The 22,927-nt window shown below is 35.3% G+C and overlaps 1 protein-coding gene across 2 annotated transcripts in view; it reads right to left on the minus strand.

Moving 5' to 3' along the window:
- Positions 1–686: 686 nt before the first annotated feature.
- The window catches only part of LOC150100432 (uncharacterized), a 123,368-nt gene continuing 101,127 nt past the window's right edge, over positions 687–22,927 (minus strand). For both annotated transcript variants that reach the window (XM_090402924.1, XM_090402923.1), the window contains exon 7: positions 687–891. In XM_090402924.1, coding sequence (XP_090259050.1) covers positions 833–891 — 59 coding nt within the window. In that variant the 3' untranslated portion in view covers positions 687–832. The remainder of the gene's footprint in view (positions 892–22,927) is intronic.

The raw sequence follows: 22,927 nt of genomic DNA on the forward strand, positions 1-22,927 counted from the left end.
CATATAATTCATAAAAAAGTTCCGAATATTACGTATTTTTTTATTATTTAAGGCCAAAATTGTACTTTTTTTTTTCAATATTTTAAGACTTTGTAAGATAAACTAAAATAAAAACATATACAACATTAAATAAAGTACTTACTTTTTGTGACAGCATGCCAATGTTGCATTTGCTATAAGCTGAATATTTGAAAATCATACTGAAGCACCAAATACCAAAGCAAAACTGAATATTTGGCACATCTCTAGTGAGAACTAGATTTTTCTCTCACATAACAGTGAATGAGTGGAACAGTTTGCCTGTTGAAGTGGCAAGTGAATTTAGCATGAGTGATGTATGGGCTTCATTGGCAAGTCCTTGACTTCCTAGAGGTCTCAGATAATAATTATTACATTTTCAAAAAATGTTTTAACTACTAAATGAATGGCATCATTAGGGTAAATTTTCACATCACCCTCACTGATGCAGAAATTCCAAAAGACAAAACATACTTTTTTCAAAATTCTTAAGTCTATGATATTCTGAATATTGAAAAATATTTTTATGGGTATAAAACTCTAATACTTAAAGTGGTAATGAGTGACTCTTTTAAGACTGCGCATCAAATTTTACTGGACTGAACAATATTAAAAGTTCTTTGTGAAGGTGTAAACTTAAAAAAAAAAAAAAACACTGCTAGTTGTAATGAAAAGAAATACAAATTTAATCAGTACAATATATTTAATTATTAATTTTTTTTAATAAATACATATAGGTATAAAACATTGTATTCTCTATTTATGGATCCTTCAATTTGGCAAAATCATGTAACAGAATGAAAGTAACCTTTTCTTAAGATTGGTTGTCAGATGTTAGTAATGTCAATATGTGCTTTTCAATCACCGTTTGCACTAAAGAAAGAGGAGAAAAAAAAAAAAACATGCATAAAGTTTATCTTTCAAAATATCCAATCTTAAATTAAGACCAATTACAGTGGAACCTCAGTTGTCGAACATAATTCATTCCTAAAGGCTGTTCAGAAACCAATTTGTTTGAAAACTGCAACTATTTTCCCGTAAGAATTAATGTAAAATGGATTAATCCGTTCCCGAACTCAGATGATTGCTTATTTAAACCTTTAAAACAATACTTCATGCATAAAATCATATACAAAAACAATGAAAATACTAAAATCCTACAAAAAAAGAATAAATAGATAAAACATAGACGAAAATTGATCGCCTCTTTATTTTTGAGTACTGTACAGATGGTTGATCTTGCCATATCGAACAGCATAGCAAGATCCGAGGCATGAATGCCATTTTCATGTTTGGATATGATTTATTTTTTCACCTCTATCATGGTTCTAACCACTTTTCTTTTCCCTTTGCTACTATCACTATCCTTCTTCAGCTCCTTGGTGGCTTATTTAATAATAATTTATAAAAAAAAACAATTGAGCAGAGCAGACGCTACAGCGTAACTGACGCTCTCCCGCCATACATCTCAGTCCGCAGAGCACACGGTTGCTGGTTTGCCTGTTCGGGGAACCAAGATTCTGTTCAGGAACTGATTTGTTCAAGATGAGAGTGGTTCGACAACTGAGCTTCCACTGTATATTAATATGATATTTCTTGCTCACAGGTCCAAAAACTCACCAAAGTTTAGTGACCTACATAGCAAGTGATCCTGCCTACTGTCAAAATGTATGCATTATTCATGCATGTCAAAATGGCACTATTCATAATGTTCACAGTGTTCCATAAAGTGTAGTTGTTTTTAGCGGGGAGTCTAATTTCCAGTTACTGTGCAAAAGAAATTCAGGTAGGATAAGCAGCTGATGGGTGTTTGTTCCATGTCAAGAATGTGGGATTCAAGCTGTTGATTTTGAAGCAACGCAAATGTCAATATAGAAAACTTTTCGACATAGCTTCTGTAAATCCATGTATCGGGCCAGTGTTAACCATGTATGCCTCGATCTTCTATATAATGTGGTGCAAAAAAGACCAGTTTAAAACTCCCACAATTTGGTTAGTGAAGAAATTATAAATATGCACCTCTTCACTATATTATTCTCTATGATGATAATACCTTTCAAGCTTCTGATAAGGTACACCAACATGATTGTTGAATTTTGGAGAGGTCAAAATCCATATTTGTAATGGAACAGTGTAATAGTCTCAAACTGATGTGGTCTGCTTTCAGATTGCATGAGTGAGCTTCTTTGCAAAAGCCACAGTAATAGAAGCAACATATATACATGAATAGAATCATGCAATCTTCCAAATGACACAAGATATTGCAGCACAGCAATAAATTAGTCTCTTAATTCACCAGATTTTTAACTGTATTTCTATTTGGATAGAATACATAAAGAACTCTTGTACCACACACACAGGTGAAGGATAGGCTGTGTCAGCAAATAATCTCTGTTGGTAAATCCATCATCTCAAACTGCTACAAACACCTGGTAAGAAATAGAGGAGGTTCAGCTACCCCAAAATGCATATATGGAAATCCATTAGTTACTAATATTTGATTAATTTCTGCATCTGTGAGCAAACACTGAATGCAGTCTAATTAAATATGAGATGACTCACCTTATAATTCTCAAAATGTAGGAAATATTATTTTCATCCAAAGCTACATTCAGACACTGTTCCAACAGAAATTCAATGAAATATTAGTAAATAAATTCAAATAAATATTCATTTTCTGTTAGTGTTGTTAATACTGTAAAGTGCTGTGAATAACTATCAGCATTTAAGCCTTTCTGTACATATACTCAGAGCTCGACAAATGCAAAATCTCCCACCACACGCACACATCCATTTATTTTAAATATGTCCCAGTAAAGTCAACAGGAGTTCCATAAAAAGTAATAACTCTAGTTGTTTTATTCTTTGGAAAACCATTCCATGAGGGGGAAGTCATAAGAACAGGAATAACAGTAAAAGCAACACAATTTTTTGAAATTATAACTTGTTACATTAATTTTTTGTTGCTAAAATAGTTCTTTATATTATGCATATTCTTCTGTTTTCTTAAATTAACATTCCAAGCAATTTTTTTTTAATTTTTATTAAATAAAAATATATATTCAACTTGACATTGTCAGCATCCAGGAATGCGTTAGCAGAGCTAATCTCAGATGGTATGGTCACTTAAATAGAATGGGAGAGGAAAGATTAGCAAAACAAGTGTTCTCTGCCAGGTTGGCAGGAAAACGACCCAGAGGAAGACCAAGATATAGGTGGATTGATACGGTACAAAGTGCCTTAGACGATAGAAACATAAGATCTGATAATGTTGGAGTCTTGACAAGTAACAGACTGATTTGGAGGAAAATTGTAGATAGGAAGTTAGTAATGATGTAATTTTTTCATGTAGTACTGTCATATCCTGTACACCCCTTGAGGGTACATGGCAGGAATTTGATGATGATGATGATGCTTATGACAGATTATCAACTTAGAAAAAATGATTGTAGAGAATTAAATCCAACCAGAGTAGGTATCTATGGTATTGAATGGTTTGGAAGGGGGGAAAATGTTTGGGTGAATCCATTGTTTCCTATCTCTTTGATTTTGTATATATTCTGTATATTTTACTGTCGAAGATTAATTATCCCAACAAATAGAGGGGACTGATATAGGAAATTCTCTTTCCTCTCTACGAATTATTTTATGAAATGGTTATGAACATCTTCTCCAGTCATATTTTCCCAAACTACTGTCTGCCACACACACACACACACACACTCTCTCTCTAATATATTAATGATTTCGACCAGTAACACTGATTTGGAGGAAAATTGTAGATAGGAAGTTAGTAATGATGTAATTTTTTCATGTAGTACTATCATATCCTGTACACCCCTTGAGGGTACATGGCAGGAATTTGATGATGATGATGATATATTCAACTTTGATCAGTCTTCAGTTACTTACCAACAGGCAAAATCTACTGGCAAGCAAGCATATTTGTCGAGCCCTGCGTATATTGTTAAAATAGTAATGGAAGTTCTGTTTTTCAAAACAGACTGGCAATTCTTTCAGAAGAATGGAGAAAGTATATATGTTATGGAAAGTAAAGTTTTTAAAACACCACTAGAAGAAAACATTCATTTTAAAGCAAAGCAAATTTAAATCTGAAGGCTGTTCTTGAAATCAGCTGTTGACTTACTCCCTCTTACCTCAAAAAATGCTACGTGAAACTTCTCAAGTTATGAGAAACTATGATATGATATTAAGATCTCCTACACAACATCCAAGATTACTACATCACCCATGACACTAAGCTCTGTGTATAAGCATTTCTTTGTGTGTACATACAAAGCTACAGTCTTTTATTATATTATGATGATATCTTTACACAGTGAGGTCCGTAAGTTTTAGGCCAAAAATGATAAAAAATCAAAAACACATTTATTTGAAATATTATCCATTGGCATTTATATAGGCTTTAGTATGATTGTACAGTTTTTGGGAAGCCACAAGTGATTCTTCTTGTTTGATTGTCTTTAATTCATCGAAGGGAGATAGATCTGGTGAGTAAAGGGGAGCATGCTTTTGTATGGCAAAAAAGTGACACACACACATTGTGCAACAGGAAAAAAAATCTCGCAACGGAAAGGTGCCAGGATGAACACATTGAATGCATTTCAGGAGATGATCCATAACTTCTTGATAAAATTCCCCATTCACTGTTCTCCCCTCCAGTGTGATTTCTTTGTGCACCATATTTCGAGTGTAAGAAAAAAAAAAAAATCATGCATCAAAATGATGTTGATGCATGACTTTCAGAAAATCTCAATTTCTTTGGTCTAGGTCAGTGGTGTTCAACCTTTTTTACTACGCGAGCTACTTTTCTATAAAATGTTATTCAGCGATCTACTCTCTTATATAGATCACATTCCCCAAATCTGATTACACACAAATCAACAACTAAAAGCTTTGTGTATTTAAAAATTTATTTATCACTTAAGTATAAAGAGATAATAAGCTTCATTTCGGCAATGAAAACATTACTTAAATTAAGGGGATATTAAATCCAGCATAGTTTTAAAACCGAATAAGAAACTCAAAGATCGGAATCAGAGAGTTTCTTGCCAAATATAGTAAACTATAAAGTATCGGTGACACTAGCGTTAGCCAATGCAAGTGATCCTAGTACGTAGTACAATACCAGGAAACTCGTTGCAAAGGTGGAGGAAGTTCAGATCGCTATTCTTGGGTATTTTCCATAATGTAAAAACACATTTCCTATGAAATGTATGCTGTTATTACATTATGGAGGGAGGTCACTACCCAGACCGGTTTCAGCCTTTTTGAGGCTTCATCAGTGAGTAGCTAGACCTAATACCAAAGTGTATAGCGAAAAGAACTTATGTACTCTGCGAACGAGTTTTCCAAACAGGTGCAACCATTAAGTTACTTAAGTATAAAGAGCTAATAAGCTTCATTTCGGCAATGAAAACATTACTTAAGGGGATATTAAATCCCCCATAGTTTTAAAACCGAATAAGAAACTCAAAGATCGGAATCAGAGAGTTTCTTGCCAAATATAGTAAACTATAAAGTATCGGTGACACTAGCGTTAGCCAATGCAAGTGATCCTAGTACGTAGTACAATACCAGGAAACTCGTTGCAAAGGTGGAGGAAGTTCAGATCGCTATTCTTGGGTATTTTCCATAATGTAAAAACACATTTCCTATGAAATGTATGCTGTTATTACATTATGGAGGGAGGTCACTACCCAGACCGGTTTCAGCCTTTTTGAGGCTTCATCAGTGAGTAGCTAGACCTAATACCAAAGTGTATAGCGAAAAGAACTTATGTACTCTGCGAACGAGTTTTCCAAACAGGTGCAACCATTAAGTTACTTAAGTATAAAGAGCTAATAAGCTTCATTTCGGCAATGAAAACATTACTTAAGGGGATATTAAATCCCCCATAGTTTTAAAACCGAATAAGAAACTCAAAGATCGGAATCAGAGAGTTTCTTGCCGAATATTGTAAACTATAAAGTATCGGCGACACTAGCGTTAGCCAATGCAAGTGATCCTAGTACGTAGTACAATACCAGGAAACTCATTGCAAAGGTGGAGGAAGTTCAGATTGCTATTCTTAGGTATTTTCCATAATGTAAAAACACATTTCCTATGAAATGTATGCTGTTATTACATTATGGAGGGAGGTCACTACCCAGACCGGTTTCAGCCTTTTTTGAGGCTTCATCAGTGAGTAGCTAGACCTAATACCAAAGTGTATAGCGAAAAGAACTTATGTACTCTGCGAACGAGTTTTCCAAACAGGTGCAACCATTAAGTTACTTAAGTATAAAGAGCTAATAAGCTTCATTTCGGAACACATAAATGGATGGAACACGTTCAAAGAATGAAAACAGAAAGATTACCAAAACAAGCCTTCAATTACAAGCCATTAGGAAAAAGAAAACCAGGATGTCCTCTTAAACAATTCAACGATGACTTCTAAGGCCGGAACAGGCCATGCTAGGCCTAAATCCTTGATACGCATGATGACGATGAGAAAAAACAACAGATTGATTACAAACTCACAAGTTACAGGAAATGCTGGTTGATTAAAAAAAAAAGTTAATGTGAAATTTAGCATTGTTTGGACCTTGCAATATTTTCATAGTCAAGTTGATATGAAGAATGGCTAATCGCAGACAATCATCCAAATGATCAATTGTAATTTTGATTTTTTATAACGGTCATATTTGAAAAAGCGGATTCTGACAAGTATGTCGATCCGAAACACGACAGAATTTTTCGCACAATAATAGTTAATATTGGGAATTTTTCATGTTCATACTTCCAAATGACTTCAAATGTAAACTATTCTGAATGTTTATTATCTCAAGTTCTACTTCAGCTTTGTTTATATCAAACAGCCCACTAATTTTATTTGAAATTTCTATGATGTTCAAGTTTTCTTGAAATGGATTATTGATGAAAGATACAATCATTTCAGTTTTATTAAAATCTTTAAATCTTGAATTTATTTCTTCCTCAACTAATTCTATTTCATGAATAAATTCTTTTAAATCATAGCGAAGCATTTCTTGATTTTGTTCAAAAAATATTAATAAATATGGGAGATGTCTAAATTCACAGTCATTTATATTTTTCTTTAATAAAAGTAAGTATTGTTGGAAAGTTTTTATTGAACTTAACATGTCAATTAAATTTTTATCTCTACTTTGTAACTCTAAATTTAAATTGCTTAATTTTGTACAGAAATCTACTAAAAATGATAAGTGTAACAACCATCTTTTATCACCCAATTGTGGATAAATATCTCCTTTCTCATAAAGAAAATTTTTATATTGTTAATTAATACAAGAAATCTTTCTAAAAATTGACTTCTGCTGAGCCAGCGAACATTATTGTACGACAGAAGTTCCCTATCATCATCTGCCTGTAATTTAAATAACTGCCATTGCAGGGCTTTTCCTCGAACAGAATTTACAATTTTAAATGTAATATCCAAAACATCTTTTGTGTTTAATCTTTTACTACACAGTACTTGTTGCTGAATAATACAGTGGTACATTAAAAAATCTGGATATTTGTCATCGTTTTTACATAATGAAATGAAGCCTGATTTATTACCTATCATTGCAGGAACACCATCAGTAGTAATAGACACAAGTTTAAAAAGCGGAAGTTTGTGTTGTTTCACAAATTCATCAAATGCCGAAAAAATGTCTTCTCCCCTAGTCCTTCCCAATAATGGTATAATTTTCAAAAGTTCTTCTTTACTTGAATAATCTTGAAATACCATGCGAATAAATACCATTAACTGAGCAATATCAATGAAGTCTTTTGATTCATCAAATTGTAATGAAAACTCAACACACTGGTGAATGTCTGACATTAACCTGGCCTGGAAACTTTTCTATGGCAATTGGAACTCTTCCTTTCGGCAATTTGAAACCTTGTCTGCGGCCTAGAAGTAGTCTCTCTCTCTCTAGCGACATCTCAAACCGAGAAGCTCCTTTCTGGAAGCAGGAAACTCCTCTCTCAAGCAACGTGGATCCAGGCAGTCTCTCTGAAGGTGACTCTGGACCGGGCGGCCTCCTCTCTGACAGCAATTCTGGAACCGGGACCCCTTCTGCTTGCTTCAGTCTCTTTTTATTAGGCCTCCTCTCAAACCTCGCATGACGTTTGGCAATCCCCAAAGAATCGGTATGAGTCTTAAGTTTCAAGTTTGGCACACCTTTTGTTCTCCTCCGCTTTCTTTTGATTGTAAGTTGCCAGCCATCGGAAAGTTGTTTGAACTCTTTCTGACTGACTTCGGAGATGCTTACACTTAGAGCCTGCAAGCCTTTCTCATACATACAAGTTCAATAACAATCTTTCTAATGCAGCCATGTAAAGCTTCGGCGACAAAACATTGCCTTTGTTTTTAACACTCTAACATATTCTTATTAAAGCAGTATATACAGTTAGCTTCAAAAGAGTTATTTACAAAAACATCTAATACAAACTATACCGAGACAAAGTTTATTTTTTTTTTTTACAATATTCACATGGGACTTAACCTAAGTAAAAAATCGATGTAATGTGCTTTGGAATATTTAAGCTACAATCGAGCTTTTACACTTTGCTTATAATCATATTCACTCGGCTCGCTGTTTGACTTCCATTGATCCAAATTAATTCATTTACCCGGACTTATAAGAAAATTACTGATTTGACAATTTTAATGAAAAATAAATAAACAATAGCAGTACACTTAAAGCAAATTAAAAATAATACAAAATAATGATAAATAAAAATGTTTTCAGTTTTAAATAAATTTGTAAGTAAGAAGGAATACACAAGAGGTCGCGATTGATCATGATTGACGGGTTGAACACCTCTGGTCTATATGATGTCTCATCAACTCATTCAGAACTCTGTCGCTTTGTTTGAGATCACAGGCAAAGCACCACCTCTCATCTTCCATAATGGTTCTGTCAAAGAAATTTTCATCTGCATCCACCATCGTGATAATATCCTGACAAGACCTTCTCTTTGCTCAGAAGGCAAGGCAAAATGAGTGTGGGACAAAACGAACACACAAACTTCCTCTTCCCTAAATCACTCAGAATGCAAAGAACGACATTCTTAGGGATGATTGAAGCCTCTGTTATCCTCCATGATGTGATTCAATGATTGTTGGTCATCAATTCAGCAGACATGTTTTCCATGAGTTTTTGAGTCTATTCATCTTCTACTGACTCATAACAAAATTGTGAATACTGCCTAAATATTGGGTTGTTGTAAATGAAATGGTCATCGAATGACTGTCAGGTTTCTACTGGTTGCTGAAGAAAGCAAGAGCTGAGGTATATACAAATTTTTTATGTTATATGACAGCGTCACACGTGGGTGATGCAATTGTAGTATTTGTTTCATTCAACGAGCATTAAACATTGAATACTACCAACAACAAGTTAATCATGGAACCCAGTCAATTAAGGTTGCTACACCTTTACGAGTTCAAATTGGGAAATTCTGCAGTGGCTGCAGTAAAAAACATCAACAAAGCATTCGGTGGAGGAACAACTAATGAGAGATCCACTCGCCGTTGGTTTGCAAAATTTCGCTCAGGAGATTTGAGACTACAAAACGAACCCCGTGACCATCGTCCTTCCTCCGTTGATTCAAATGAATTACAGGATTTAATCGAATCAGATCCATGATAAACTGTATGAGAGATCGCCCAGACACTAAATGTACACTTCTCAACTGTTTCACAGCACTTGGCAATAATAGGAAAAGTAAGGAAGCTCGACAAGTGGGTGCCTCACGAACTCACTGATGAAAACAAAGCACAGCATTTGGAAGTGTGCTCTTCTCTCTTAAGAAATAAAGAAGAAAGATTCCTGCAATGAATTGGGACTGTGGATGAGAAGTGGATATTCTAAGACAATTGTACACGTTCGTCGCAGTGGTTGGGAGTGAAAGACGCTCCAGGAAGGACTCCAAAGGCACCTCTGCATCCAATGAAGATGTTTACTGTATGGTGGTCTTCTGCTGGTGTTATTTACTACTCATTCCTTCCACGAGGAAGCGATAAATACAGCTCGATATTGTACAGATATGCGGCAAATGCATGGCAAATTGTGCCTTAAGCAACCAGCACTTGTGAATAGACATGGAGTCCTATTGTTTCAGGATAATGCCCGACCACATACGGCAGTGTCAACCATACAGCAAATCAACAATTTGGGATACAAAATTGTGCCTCATTCTCCATACTCTCCTGACATTTCCCCAACATGTTACCATTTTTTCTGGCACTTGAGCCATTTTTTGTCCAAGAAATGCTTTGCCAACAACTCATCAATTAAATCGGTCAGTGGAGGACTTCATCACTTCCCCAGAGACACTGATTTTTACAAATGTGGTATAAATGACCTTGCCATATGTTGGCAATAATGCATTGATGCTGCTGGAGATTACTTTGATTAGACAGGTATTCTTCTTCTTTTTCAATCGTCCTTAAAATCGGCCATTTCATTTGCAACAATCCAATACATTAGATTGGTTCATAGCCTCAATTCCATATGTCTTCAGTACTATTTCTAGGGTTTCCATAGCTAAAAGATTCACTTTAAGACAAAATTTAATTGCAGTTTTCTGTGCACTTTTCATATCTATAACATACAAAGGAAAGCACTTTACACTACACATAATTTACACACTACTGAACATAAACCAACCTCACTCTCTGGGGAGTTAGTATTAATTAGCACATTTGCAGACAGATTGCTCCAGCACTGTATGTATGTATGCAACAAATCAAGTCCTAAAACTTATGGACTGCACTCTGTATAACAGATGAAATACTAGATTTAACATTGAACAGTGTTTAATTATTGCCATGAGACTTCTCAAGATGTATGAAACTGTGATATGATATTAGGATCTCCTACCCAACATCCAAGAGTACTACATAATCCATGAGACTAGGCTTTGAGCATAAGCATTTCTTTGTGTGTGTGCATACAAAGCTACAATCTGGTATTATATCCTAATGGATGCCTTTGTAACAGATGAAATATTGGATTTATCATTAAACAGTGTATAATTATAATCCTCAGCCTTTTTCTTTTACTGCACAAAAGGAGGCTGAAAACATTCTTTTCAAAATAGCCAAGATATATTGCATGATTAGGATTTAGAATTAAGACTCAGAAATTCAAAACTGATGTTCTTGCAACTGCAGGGCAAAGTGTGCCGAATTTCTACTAACATCTTCATGTTAATTGGCCTGTTAGCAGCGTTGCATGTATATCCCAGCCAACATGCATTAAACCAGCAGCCTGGAAGAAATCTATGAGTTAATTAATAAAGGCATGCATTGAGGTGTTGTGTAGCATGCAACACCCCCCCCCCACCTCTTCTCTTGCAGAAAGGACAAACCACTCAAGTACTACTTGATCTTAGATAAGCTTCATCATCTGGTGTACTATCACAGCTTTATTTATTATAAGTTTGAAGCAGCCATGTCTGAACTCCAGAGACTTTACCCCTCCCATTTCTTCCTTCCAGCATCCAATTTCCTGCATTGTGGAGAGACCCAGTAATTCTTCTTTTTGAGGGTGAAACTTTAATAACAGCTATTCCACAGATTGGCCACTAGAATGAAACTAATAGTAATGCTTTAGGAGGTTTCTCAACTAGCTAATAATCTTGGTGCTGGATTTGACTGGAGAAACTCCTGAGCACAGCACTGAGGAAATGATTTGCAGATGATTTGGGTGAAATTCTCCATGTGTATGACTTAGTCAAGATGCCAGTACTGTATATTCCTTTTCCCCTCTCAATTTCAAATCATCAACCATGGAAGGTTTTATCATCATCAAATTCCTGACATGTACCCTCAAAGGTGTACAGGATATGATAGTACTACATGAAAAATTTACATCATTACTAACTTCCTATCTATAATTTTCCTCCAATCAGTCTGTTACTTGTCAAGACTCCAACATTATCAGATCTTATATTTCTATCGTCTAAGGCACTTTGTACCGTATCGATCAACCTATATCTTGGTCTTCCTCTGGGTCGTTTTCCTGCCAGCCTGGCAGAGAACACTCGTTTTGCTAATCTTTCCTCGCCCATTCTGTTTAAGTGACCATACCACCTGAGATTAGCTCTGCTAACGCATTCCTGGATGCTCACAATGTCAAGTTCTTTCCTAATATCCTCGTTTTTAATATGATATTGCCATTGATGCCATCTGTTCACGCCTCTAATCTTTCTTAGGACTCTCTTATCTGCGGTCTCTAGTCTTTGGACAAGTGTTTTAATTCTGACCCGGCTCTCAGATCCATAAGTTAAAACTGGTTTGAACACTGTCTTGTATACAGCTAATTTAGTGTTCTGACTAATTTCTCTCTTATTCCATATGAATTTATTCAGTTGGCGTCCTACCATACCAGCTTTGTTGATTCTGTTGTCTATTTCCATATTTAATTTACCATCTTCACTAAAAACCCTGCCTAAGTAGCTGAAATGTTTTACTTGTTCCACAGGTTCCGTGTTCACAACACAGATGACATTTTCAACAATTCTACCTATTTTCATTGTCTTTGTCTTTTTAATACTGCCCTTCATACCATATCTATTACAACAGTTATTCAATTTAGTCAGGGAATCTTGCAAACTTGTAGCGGATTTATTTAGAAGTATAACATCATCTGCATAAAGCAAAGAGCTGCCATCAACATCTCCAATTCTGATATCATGTTTAATACCACTTTCCTTCATCGTGTGATCCATATAGATAATAAATAACAGAGGGGGATAATGTACATCCTTGTCTCACAACAGATTTAACATTAAGCCATCTTCCTGTATACCTCCTTCAATTCTAACTGCTGACTTGCAACTCAAATAAAGACTAAGTATTGCTTGATATGATGCCCCGTTGACACCATATACCTGTAGCGTATTGAATAGCTTCTCTCTTGGCACCTTGTCATATGCCTTTTCCAAATTGACAAAATTTAAATACAGATCTTTGTTATATTCCCATGCTTTCTCGACTATTTGTCGTAAAGTGAAGATCTGATCCTGACAGCCTCTATTTGGCCTCAATCCAGCTTGTTCTTCACCAAGCTTTTCTTCCACAATTCTTCTCAACCGTTTCTCAAGCAGGGATATACCTCTGTAATTCTGACATTCAGTTTTATTTCCATTCTTATATATGGGTACTATTAGAGCTCTGCTCCAATCATCAGGAATTTGTCCCTCTGTCCAGGCCTTCTGAACTATGTGCAGCCACTGTAAGACTTTTATACCACCATACTTCAGCATTTCTGGTCGAATATCATCTACACCTGCTACCTTTCCACATTTTAAGCCTTTGATGGCTTTTTCTACTTCAAGTATGGATAAGTATTCCTGACTGTTGAGTGTTTTTTACAACTATGCCATCACTGCTTATTTCATTTAGCAATTTTTCGAAGTAATTACTCCATACTTCAAGGATATCTTTTTCTCCCATTTTCATGTCACCTTTATCATCTCTAACTCCTTTTACAGCACTCTTTCCTCCATTTCTAAGCTTCTTCAACAACCTCCAGAATATCTTACCACGTGATATTTATTTTCTATGTTTTAGCTAGTTTTACACAGTTTAGCTTTCTTACATTTGTCTCTGTATTCTCCAAGAGCACAAGCTGACTTATTTGCCAGGAACTTTTGATATGCTTTCTTCTTCACTGTCTCTTTAAATTCCTGTGTCCACAATGAAGTTCTGATTTTTCTATCCTTGCAGACAACCTCACCACATGCCTCTCCGGCTGAATCGATCAGGGTTTTCTTCAAGGTTTGCCACTGAATCTCCAAGGTTTGGTTCTTGTTCTCAAACTCTTTCATTTTTTCTTCAATAATCTTTGTGTATTTTAGTCTACAGATCACATATGAGAGCTGCTCAACTTTTATTCGCTTTAAAACTTTCTTACATGTTATTCTTTTCCACATGAAATTCAATTTTATCCTGCTCAAGACTAAATAGTGATCACTTCCAATTTCAAATCCTCTGTACATGCTGGTGTCCTGCACCAGAGAAAAAACATCACTATCAACAGTAACATAGTCAATTAGACTTTTCTTATTCCTTGCCTCTTCTCTCCATGTGAATTTGTGCACATTTTTATGTTGGAACATGGTGTTAGTAATAACCAGTCCATGTCCTGAGCAGAAATCCAACAGGTATTTGCCATTATTATTAGCTTTGCTCTTTTCTCCAAATTTTTCCAAAATATTTTTGTATGTCTGACAATCATTTCCTACTCTGCTATTTAGATCCCCAACAAGGATCAACTTTTCCTTTTTCATTGTTTCAGTTGCTTTCTCTAAAGCATCAAAAAATCCCTCCACTTCTACCTTAGAAGAACCTTCTGTGGGACCATAGGCACAAATAAGTCTCATTGTCCAGTTCCCCATTCTCATATTTGCCCACATTACTCTACTTGAGACTGACTTCCATTCAAGAAGATTAGCCTCATATTTAATGTTGAATACTATAGCTACTCCTTCTTATCCTTGATTGTCATTGCCTGAATATAGCATTTTGTATTTATTGCTCAGAAAGATCTCACCAGTTTTTGTCTTTTTTGTTTCAGTCACCTCTATTATGTCGATCTGGTACTTATCTAATTCCTCAGCTAGCTCCATTTCTTTGCCATTCAGGCTTCTTATGTTGATAGTACCGATCTTTAACTCTGGTGATGTTGAGTTGGGGCATGCTTTCAGATTTGTTCCAGTAGCTGACTTTTCGCTGTTCACCCTGGTTCCCTGACGAAAAGAACAGGAGCCTTGTTTAACTGGGCGACGCCCCAGCCGGCATGAAATTTTGTCATGTTGTACCATCATTTTGTATATTGGTTTAAGCCAATAGGAATACAATTTGGTCGGCTAAATCACAAATTTGCCACCACATCCTCGTTTGTTCAGTATCTAGGTAGATACCCAACAGGGTGCACCGCAAGAAGGTGAGGATTGGACATTAGGTCAAAAGCCGTGGTCAGTTCTCCACATTGCTTTAAAGGCTATGTGGATGTCTCCTCTCATTTATAGAGCTTTGACCCTTAAGCACCCCTGGAAGGTTTTAAAAAAGAATTAAAGTTGAGCAGCTTTTAGGATTTATATCCTAATACCAGATTAAGATATAAAACTAGACTCAACTATACAAACGTCACTGAATAAAAAATGAAATTGTAAAACTATAGACTTAAGCCAGACAACTTGGTGAGATTTCATACAGGCTGAGGCATCACCCAGTTCCCCACTCCACCACCATGCTGTTTTTGTCAGGGAACAACCAGGACAAACAGTGAAAAGTTAGCTATTGGAACAAATTCCAACTCGACATCAAGAAGAAGAAAAACAAGAACAACCCTAACTTCATAAGAAATGAAGATAGGAACCATAAATGGAAAGAAACTGGAAAAGTTCTTCTTGAACATAACTTGTGTTACTGATACAAAGAGCACTACAGCAGGTGAGATCCTACTAAATAATAAGTTTATGATGTTATCTTTAGACAATAATCATCAAGAAAAGAAATAAGTAGACATGGCATTCGACACCAAACATGAAGACTTGATTGGAAGGGAATTTCAAGTAGAGTTATTTGGGAAAACTTCAAAATGGGAAATGGACAATGAAACTTGTTTATGCCTTTAGTCAGGATATGGACTAGTCATTATTAACACCACGTTCCAAAATAAAGATGTTCGCATATAGAGGAGACATAAGAAAAGCCTCACTGACTGTTATTGTTGATAGTGACGTCTTCATGCTGGTTCAGGATACAAGAGTATACAGATTTGAAACTGTTCATCACTTTGTTTTAAGTAAGATAAAAATGAATATTACATGGAAAAGAACAATGTGTAAGAAAGTTTTAAAAAGAATTAAAGTTGAGCAGCTTTTATGGATAAACTAGACTCAACTATGCAAACATTACTTAAGAAAAAATTAAACAGCTTGAAAACAAGAACCAAACTCTAAGTGGCAAATTCAGAAGAAAACATTGATTCATCTAGGGAGGCATGTGAAGTTGGCAATACATTCAGTATACTTTCTTCTTTTCTAGTACTGCTTCTTTAAATACCATGGTGGACACAAGAAGCCATCCTAGAAAAGAAGAAAACATATTGAAAGCAAAAGTCAGCAGATGCCCTAAAAGAAAACTGTAAGAGAACTAAGCTAAGCACAAAAGCAAGTCAACAAAAATCAAGAAGTAAATATCAGGAGGCTATTCAAAGATGAAATGAAAACTGAAGATAAAGACAATCGAGATGTCTAGAATAACTACAGTATGGCACAAAAAAAAAATAAAAAATAAAAATAAATAAAAAAATACTGAACTTCAACACCCTGCCCCTCCCCCCTTTCTGTACACGTGCTATGAGATATGCTGTTCAACTGAATGCAAATTAATAGAACAGCACATGCAGAGCCTGCACCATTACTTTTAGCTGTAGCAATGATGTTCATATTGGAAGAAAAGATGCTTACTGTTGAGCATTATTTTCGTTCATATGGAGTTGGTAGAGCAAATGGTCCAAGCCTACAAAATGTTTGCGAGTAGTTTGTTGTTTCCGTAAGCATGCCCCAAGCAACAGTGTCATCAGTGCCTTAATCAAGAAGTTCCAATGTATTGAGGGTGTTCTGTCGCAATGCAGAGGACATTCAGGGAGACGACAAACTGTTAACACAAATGAGAATCACGCTGGAGCAAGTATTACACTCTCCAAAAGCAGTCAGTGCCGAACAATGGCAAAATTTGGGATACCAAGGTGGTCACACTACAGAGAATCCTTAAGGAGCTGGGTACCTTTTCATTGGGTCAGTGTTTAATTTAATAGCAATAGATTATGCTGCACGGCAAGAATGCTGTGCATGCATGCTGGCCAATATCTATGAAGATTCATCCTTCATAAAGTCTGGTTCTTGGACAAAACACATTTCCATCTAAGTGGTTATGTAAACAGACAAATCTACAGGTTCTTGTTTTCTAGAGACCTGAATTTGTTCAAGAGAAAGCTCTTCACAGCCACCATGGCATAATTGGGCCATACTTCATTGAAGAGGATGGTACAACCGTGACCTTGAATAGTGAAAGCTATATTGAGAAGGTGTTAGTTCCATTCACCCAGGACTTGCATTGAATATGTCATACAAAAAACATCATTTCATGCACAAGTATTTTAAAAGGAATGGAGCAACCTGTCACACATCACATGGTTCTAGAGTCTATCTATCAAAATATTTCTCCCGGGAGGCTCATTTTGAGATTCACAGAATTCCTGTATCCTTCACATTCTCCTGATCTCACATCACTTGATACCTTCGTTTTTTGGGGTATGTTGAAGGAATGGGTATTCCATCATGACCCACCTTGATGAACTAAGGGATAAAATTACACAATATGTCCAGTAGATGTCCCAACTCTTGTTCTCCAAGATGACAGAGAACCTTCGTATGTGCTATGAAACCTGTCATGAAAGATAAGGTGCCCATTTCAAGCACATGGTCTATTGTCATTAATGCTTTATTCGACCAAGATTATTAAAACTAAGCATAGATTCTTGTTATATTCCCATGATTCCTTATCTGTCTTCAAGTGAAAATCTGATCTCAAAAGCTCTATTTGGTCTGAATCTGGTTTCTTCCTCTCCAAGTTTCTCTTCCACAATTTTTCTCAGCCTCTTACCAAATATGCTTGTACATGGGTCTGAAAAGTTCTTGGCCTCAACCATAAATGGCAACACTATCGGCAAGATTTTTTTTTTTTTCTTAGTTGGTACATCTGTCATAAGCATCCTTGTGAAACTGCAAGTCATTCTATCGAGTAGTTTTTTTTATACAGATGTAAGAAGGCACAGTGTTGTCTGCATCTCTTGAAATGGATAAAATTGAGTATCATGCAGTTATAAAATTCTTTGTAAAAGAAGGTTTAACGCCAAAAGAAATTCATAAACGTTTATGAGCACTCTTCACCTTCATTTTCGACAATTAAGAAATGGGCCGCCGAGTTTAAACGTTGCCGTACCAACCTTGAAGATGACCCATGTGAAGGACGTCCAAAAAGTGTAACACCACCAGAAATCATTGACCAGTGCACAATATGGTATTGGATAACCAGCGAGTCAAAGTGTGTGAAATTGCTGAGACTGTAGTCATTTCAAAAGAACATGTAGGATACATTTTGCATGAAGAACTGCAAATGAAAAGCTTTGCACAAGATGGGTGCCGCACAGATCAAAAAAGCACTCGCATGAAAATCTCTGAACAGTACTTGGAGCATTTTAACAAGAATAAAACTGATTTTGTGCATCGATTTATTACTATGGATGAGACCTGGATTCACCATTACACACCAGAATCCAAACAGCAGTCAAAACAGTGGACAGAAGCCGGTTGTTCAGCGCCAAAGAAGACAAGGTCATGGCATCGGTGTTTTGGGATGCTAAAGGCATTTTGTTTATTAATTATCTTGAAAAGGGTAAAACAATAACCGTTTGGAATATTATTCCAATCTTTTAACCAGACTAGACGAAAAAATTTGTGAGAAAAGACCTGGTTTGCAGAAGAAAAAAATCATCATTCATCAGGACAATGCACCTGCCCACAAAGGTGTTTTGGCAATGGAAAAATTAAGGGATTTGCAATATGAATTGTTGGAACATCCACCCTCTTCTCCAGATTTGGCTCCTTCTGACTTCTATCTCTTCCCAAAACTAAAAATCTTCCTCACTGGTCAGCATTTTTCTTCAAATCAAGAGGTGATTGCAGCTGTAGAGGGGTATTTTGCAGATCTTACTGAAAAATCATTACAGGGATGGGATAATGGCACTGGAGCATCGCTGGAATAAATGTATTAGTCTTAAGGGGAGATTATGTTGAAAAATAAAAATAATTTTGAAATTATAAATTCGTTTTTTTCATTGTCACCACCTGGCTAATATACCCTTGCAAAGTGATCACTTAGTACCTGAACTATTTCTTCTGCTTTTGTCACTTTTCTACCTTCAGCACTGAGTAAAGTTATCTTTCCATAATCATTCTTTCTCTTACTTGCTCATCATCATCATACGTATCAAGGATTTAGGCCTAGTATGGCCTGTTCCGGCCTTAGAAGTCATCGTTGAATCGTTTAAGAGGACGTCCTGGTTTTCTTTTTCCTAATGGGTTGTACTTTAAGGCTTGTTTTGGTAATCTTTCTGTTTTCATTCTTTGAACGTGTTCCATCTATCTATGTTTATATTTTTTAATTTTTTCAATTACTGGTTCTTGGTTTAATTCTTTCATAATATCTTCGTTTCTTTTGTGATCAAATAGGGTATACTTTGCAGTTTTTCTCATAAACTTCATTTCTGCTGTTGTTAATCTTTGTTTGTCTTTTTGTTTTATTGTCCAGATTTCGCTTCCATACATTAAGACCGGTAGGGCTAATGTATTGTATACTTTTAGCCTGGTTTGTTTTTGAACTAGGTTTGGTTTAAATATAGAGTTAATTACTCCTGTTATTTTTAAATATTTTGCAATTTTTATGTTTATATCTTTTTCATTTTCATAAGTGATCATACATCCTAGGTAGTTAAATGAATTCACCTGTTCTAAGATCTTGTTATCTAATACTATTTTAGTTCTTGCTGGATCTTGTCCTTTAAAGGCCATAGTTTTTGATTTTTCTGTTGATATTATCATACCATAATCTTTGGATATCTCATTTAGATTTAAAATAGCTTTCTGTAAGTTATCTTCAGAATTTGTAATTATTATTTGGCCGTCTGCAAAGCAGAGAGTGTTTAAGTTAACTGTAGGTGAAAGTTTAATTCCTTGATGTAAATTTTTACTCCATTTTATTATTATTTCATTTAAGTAGATATTAAAAAGAGTTGCTGAGAGGGGACATCCCTGTCGGACCCCTTGGTTTATCTCTCTTGTATATGATAGCTCATGATTTAATCTTATTTGTATTTGATTATTTTCATATATACTTGTGACAGCTTTTAGGATATTATTTGGTATTTGTCTTTCTTTTAATATGTTAAATAATATGTTTCTTTTAACTTTGTCAAATGCTTTTTCAAAGTCAATAAATGCAATATGTGTTTCTAAATTATATTCTCTTCTTTTCTCTATTATTAATTTTAGGCAGAAGGCTGGGTCTATACATGATCGTCCTTTTCTAAATCCATTTTGTACCTCTAGAATAAAGTTTTCGGAATATTTCATTAGTTTGTTATTTAAGATTCTGCTGTATATTTTGTAACATGAATTTAGTATACTGATACCTCTATAGTTTTTAGGGTCATCTCTATTACCTTTCTTAAAGATAGGAATCACAATTGCTTTTTTCCATTCTATTGGGGGGATACCAGTTGAGTAAATTTTATTTAAAAATAATAAGAGTCTTCCTTTGAATCTTGTTCCTGCGTATTTATATAGTTCTGAACCTAGCTTATCTTCTCCAAGTGATTTTCCGTTTCTTGTTTCTTTCAGGCTGATTTCTAATTCTTCTTCAGTTATTTCCTTTTCATTTTCGTTAATTGTTTGCCAGTTGTCTTTTTTAAAATATTTGTCTGTCCACAGTTCTGTGTAGTAATTTAGAAATTCTTCTAATTTCAATTCAGTGTTTAATTTTGTGTTTTCTTTGGTATCTGCATTTAGGTGTTTCAAAATCTTATATACATTGGGTCTTATTTTATATAAATCATGTTCTAAATTAGAAACAAATTTATTCCATGATTCTCTATGTCTTTTTCTGACTTCTCTTTTAGCTATGGCTCTTATTCTTTTATATTCTATTTCATCTTCTAATCTTTTACTGCTTAACCATTTGTGATATCTTACTTGCTACATTGCAAAAGAACTCTTTTGGATTTCCTTTAGCTTGCTTAGCAACTTTTCTTTCAAAATTTGATGTAACCTTTCTTACCACACTTGTTACCCTTCTGCTTGCACTTTATATTGCTCATGACCTTGCTGATCACTTTTTTTTTGTTTATATTCCTTCCACAATGCTTTCTTTTTTCTGCAGCTGCTGCTTTACATTCCTACTTATCCACTTAATTCCTACTCAGTTTATCCTCAAGACCATGGATATGTAGTCTGATAATGCCTTGCTCAAACAATCCCTGACTGCTTCCCATGCACTAATAACATTTATTCCATGTAGTATACAATATCAAAATCAAAGCCATTTTAAGTTATAGATCTGAAAATTGGGTTAGAAATAAAGCACTTGATCTAAGAGTAGAGACCACAGATATGAAAGTTGTAAGAAAAATTAGGGGCCTGAACAGATGGTATCAATTGCAGAATAGAAATGAAGATATTAGGAAGGAATGTGATATTGTTAACATTCGAAAAAATGTGTGAGCAGACTTAATCTATGGTGATGGTATGGTTACTTTAACAGAATAGGACAGGAAAGGTTAGCAAAACAGTTGTTTGGTGCCAATTTTTTGTGTGAAAGCAGTTTGATGACAGGAAAAAGACCCAGATTTAGGTGGACTGATTCAGTCAGGTGTGCCTCAGAAGACCAAAATGTTAAATCCAACAATATTGGAGTGCTGACAATAAATAGACTAATTTGGATTAAAATTGTTGATAGAAGATTAATAATAATGTAAACTTAATCATGAGATACTGTTATAGTAACCTGCATACTCTTGAGGATACATAGCATGAAATTGATGTTGATAAAAGAAATGGCTGAAAGTAATGTGGATGATGATTTGATAGTTTGGATTGAACTATCACACGTGCCTTCACTGGGCAAAATGTGAGCTCGAGTGACTGCAGAAACAATTGTCATGTGGTATAGCAGAAGGGTAACAAAGAAAAAAGTGAATGGGGAAATAAAAAAGTGCTGTATGGATTTTTGAAGGCAAGAGGTGTACTTAATGAGAAAGTCATGAAAGTATGATTCCCAGGAGTGAAGATCTAAGGATGTTAGTGAAGCTAGTTTGCAGAAGGGAGAAGTAAAAGAGCTGCTTGTTTTGGCAGGCACATATAATTGGAAAATTTGGAAAATATGCAATGAAAGAGGACATCAAGTGGAAGAAGCCAAAATGAAAAGTAAGAAACTAAAGATTGTCAGACTGTGACATTGGTATGACAAGACAGAATTGAGAAGCTTGTGCAGGAACAATGGTGTGCAGTTTATGGGTGTATGGAGTGAACTTGATGGACAAATGGACACACACACATGCCTGATTGATTATTTCCATGGTTTAGTTAGACTTTTGTTGTTCAGTGAGAGGTTAAAAGTATCAATTCAAGGAAACTAGAGGTATCAGGAAGAATACAATTGAGCATGTCTAGCTACCCCTGTGACAAATGGGCATGAGTACAGAAATGATCATGAATGGCTGAGTGGTTTTCCTGGTTTTGAATCTAAATGGGTTGGCAATAACATTCTGCAAGGGTAACTGTGGTTCGAAGGAGATGTTGGAATGCATATACACGAATGCCAAAAGTATCAAATAAAAGATAGGAATTTTTAGCATTGGTCAGCTTGACTTAACGAAAAATCATCAGCATCAGAGAGATCTGATTGACAGAAAGTGATATAGTTATAAGTAAAGGGTACTACATTTTCAGGGATAATAAAGGGAAGAGGATAAGAGGATGGTTATCACTAATGAAAGCTGAAGAAATTTTGAAGGTCTTCAGCTTTCATTAGTAATACCTATTTTTCATTAGTAATGTATATTTCTATTTTTGCTTAACTTCAGCTGAAGTTCAGCAAAAATAGAAGATAACAAGTTAAGTCAAGAAGGATTTTATTTCTGAGGGAGATAGTCCATTTGAGGCTATCTGGCATGGCACAATCACCAACAGGACAAAACATATAGTTGGTTATTGACAGTAGACCAAGAGGACAACAGGAAGA

This window comes from Typopeltis vanoorti, chromosome 13, assembly GCF_054136105.1.
Source record: "Typopeltis vanoorti isolate ZY-2024b chromosome 13, IOZ_Tvanoo_1.0, whole genome shotgun sequence".
In the NCBI taxonomy this organism is placed as follows: Eukaryota; Metazoa; Arthropoda; class Arachnida; order Uropygi; family Thelyphonidae; genus Typopeltis; species Typopeltis vanoorti.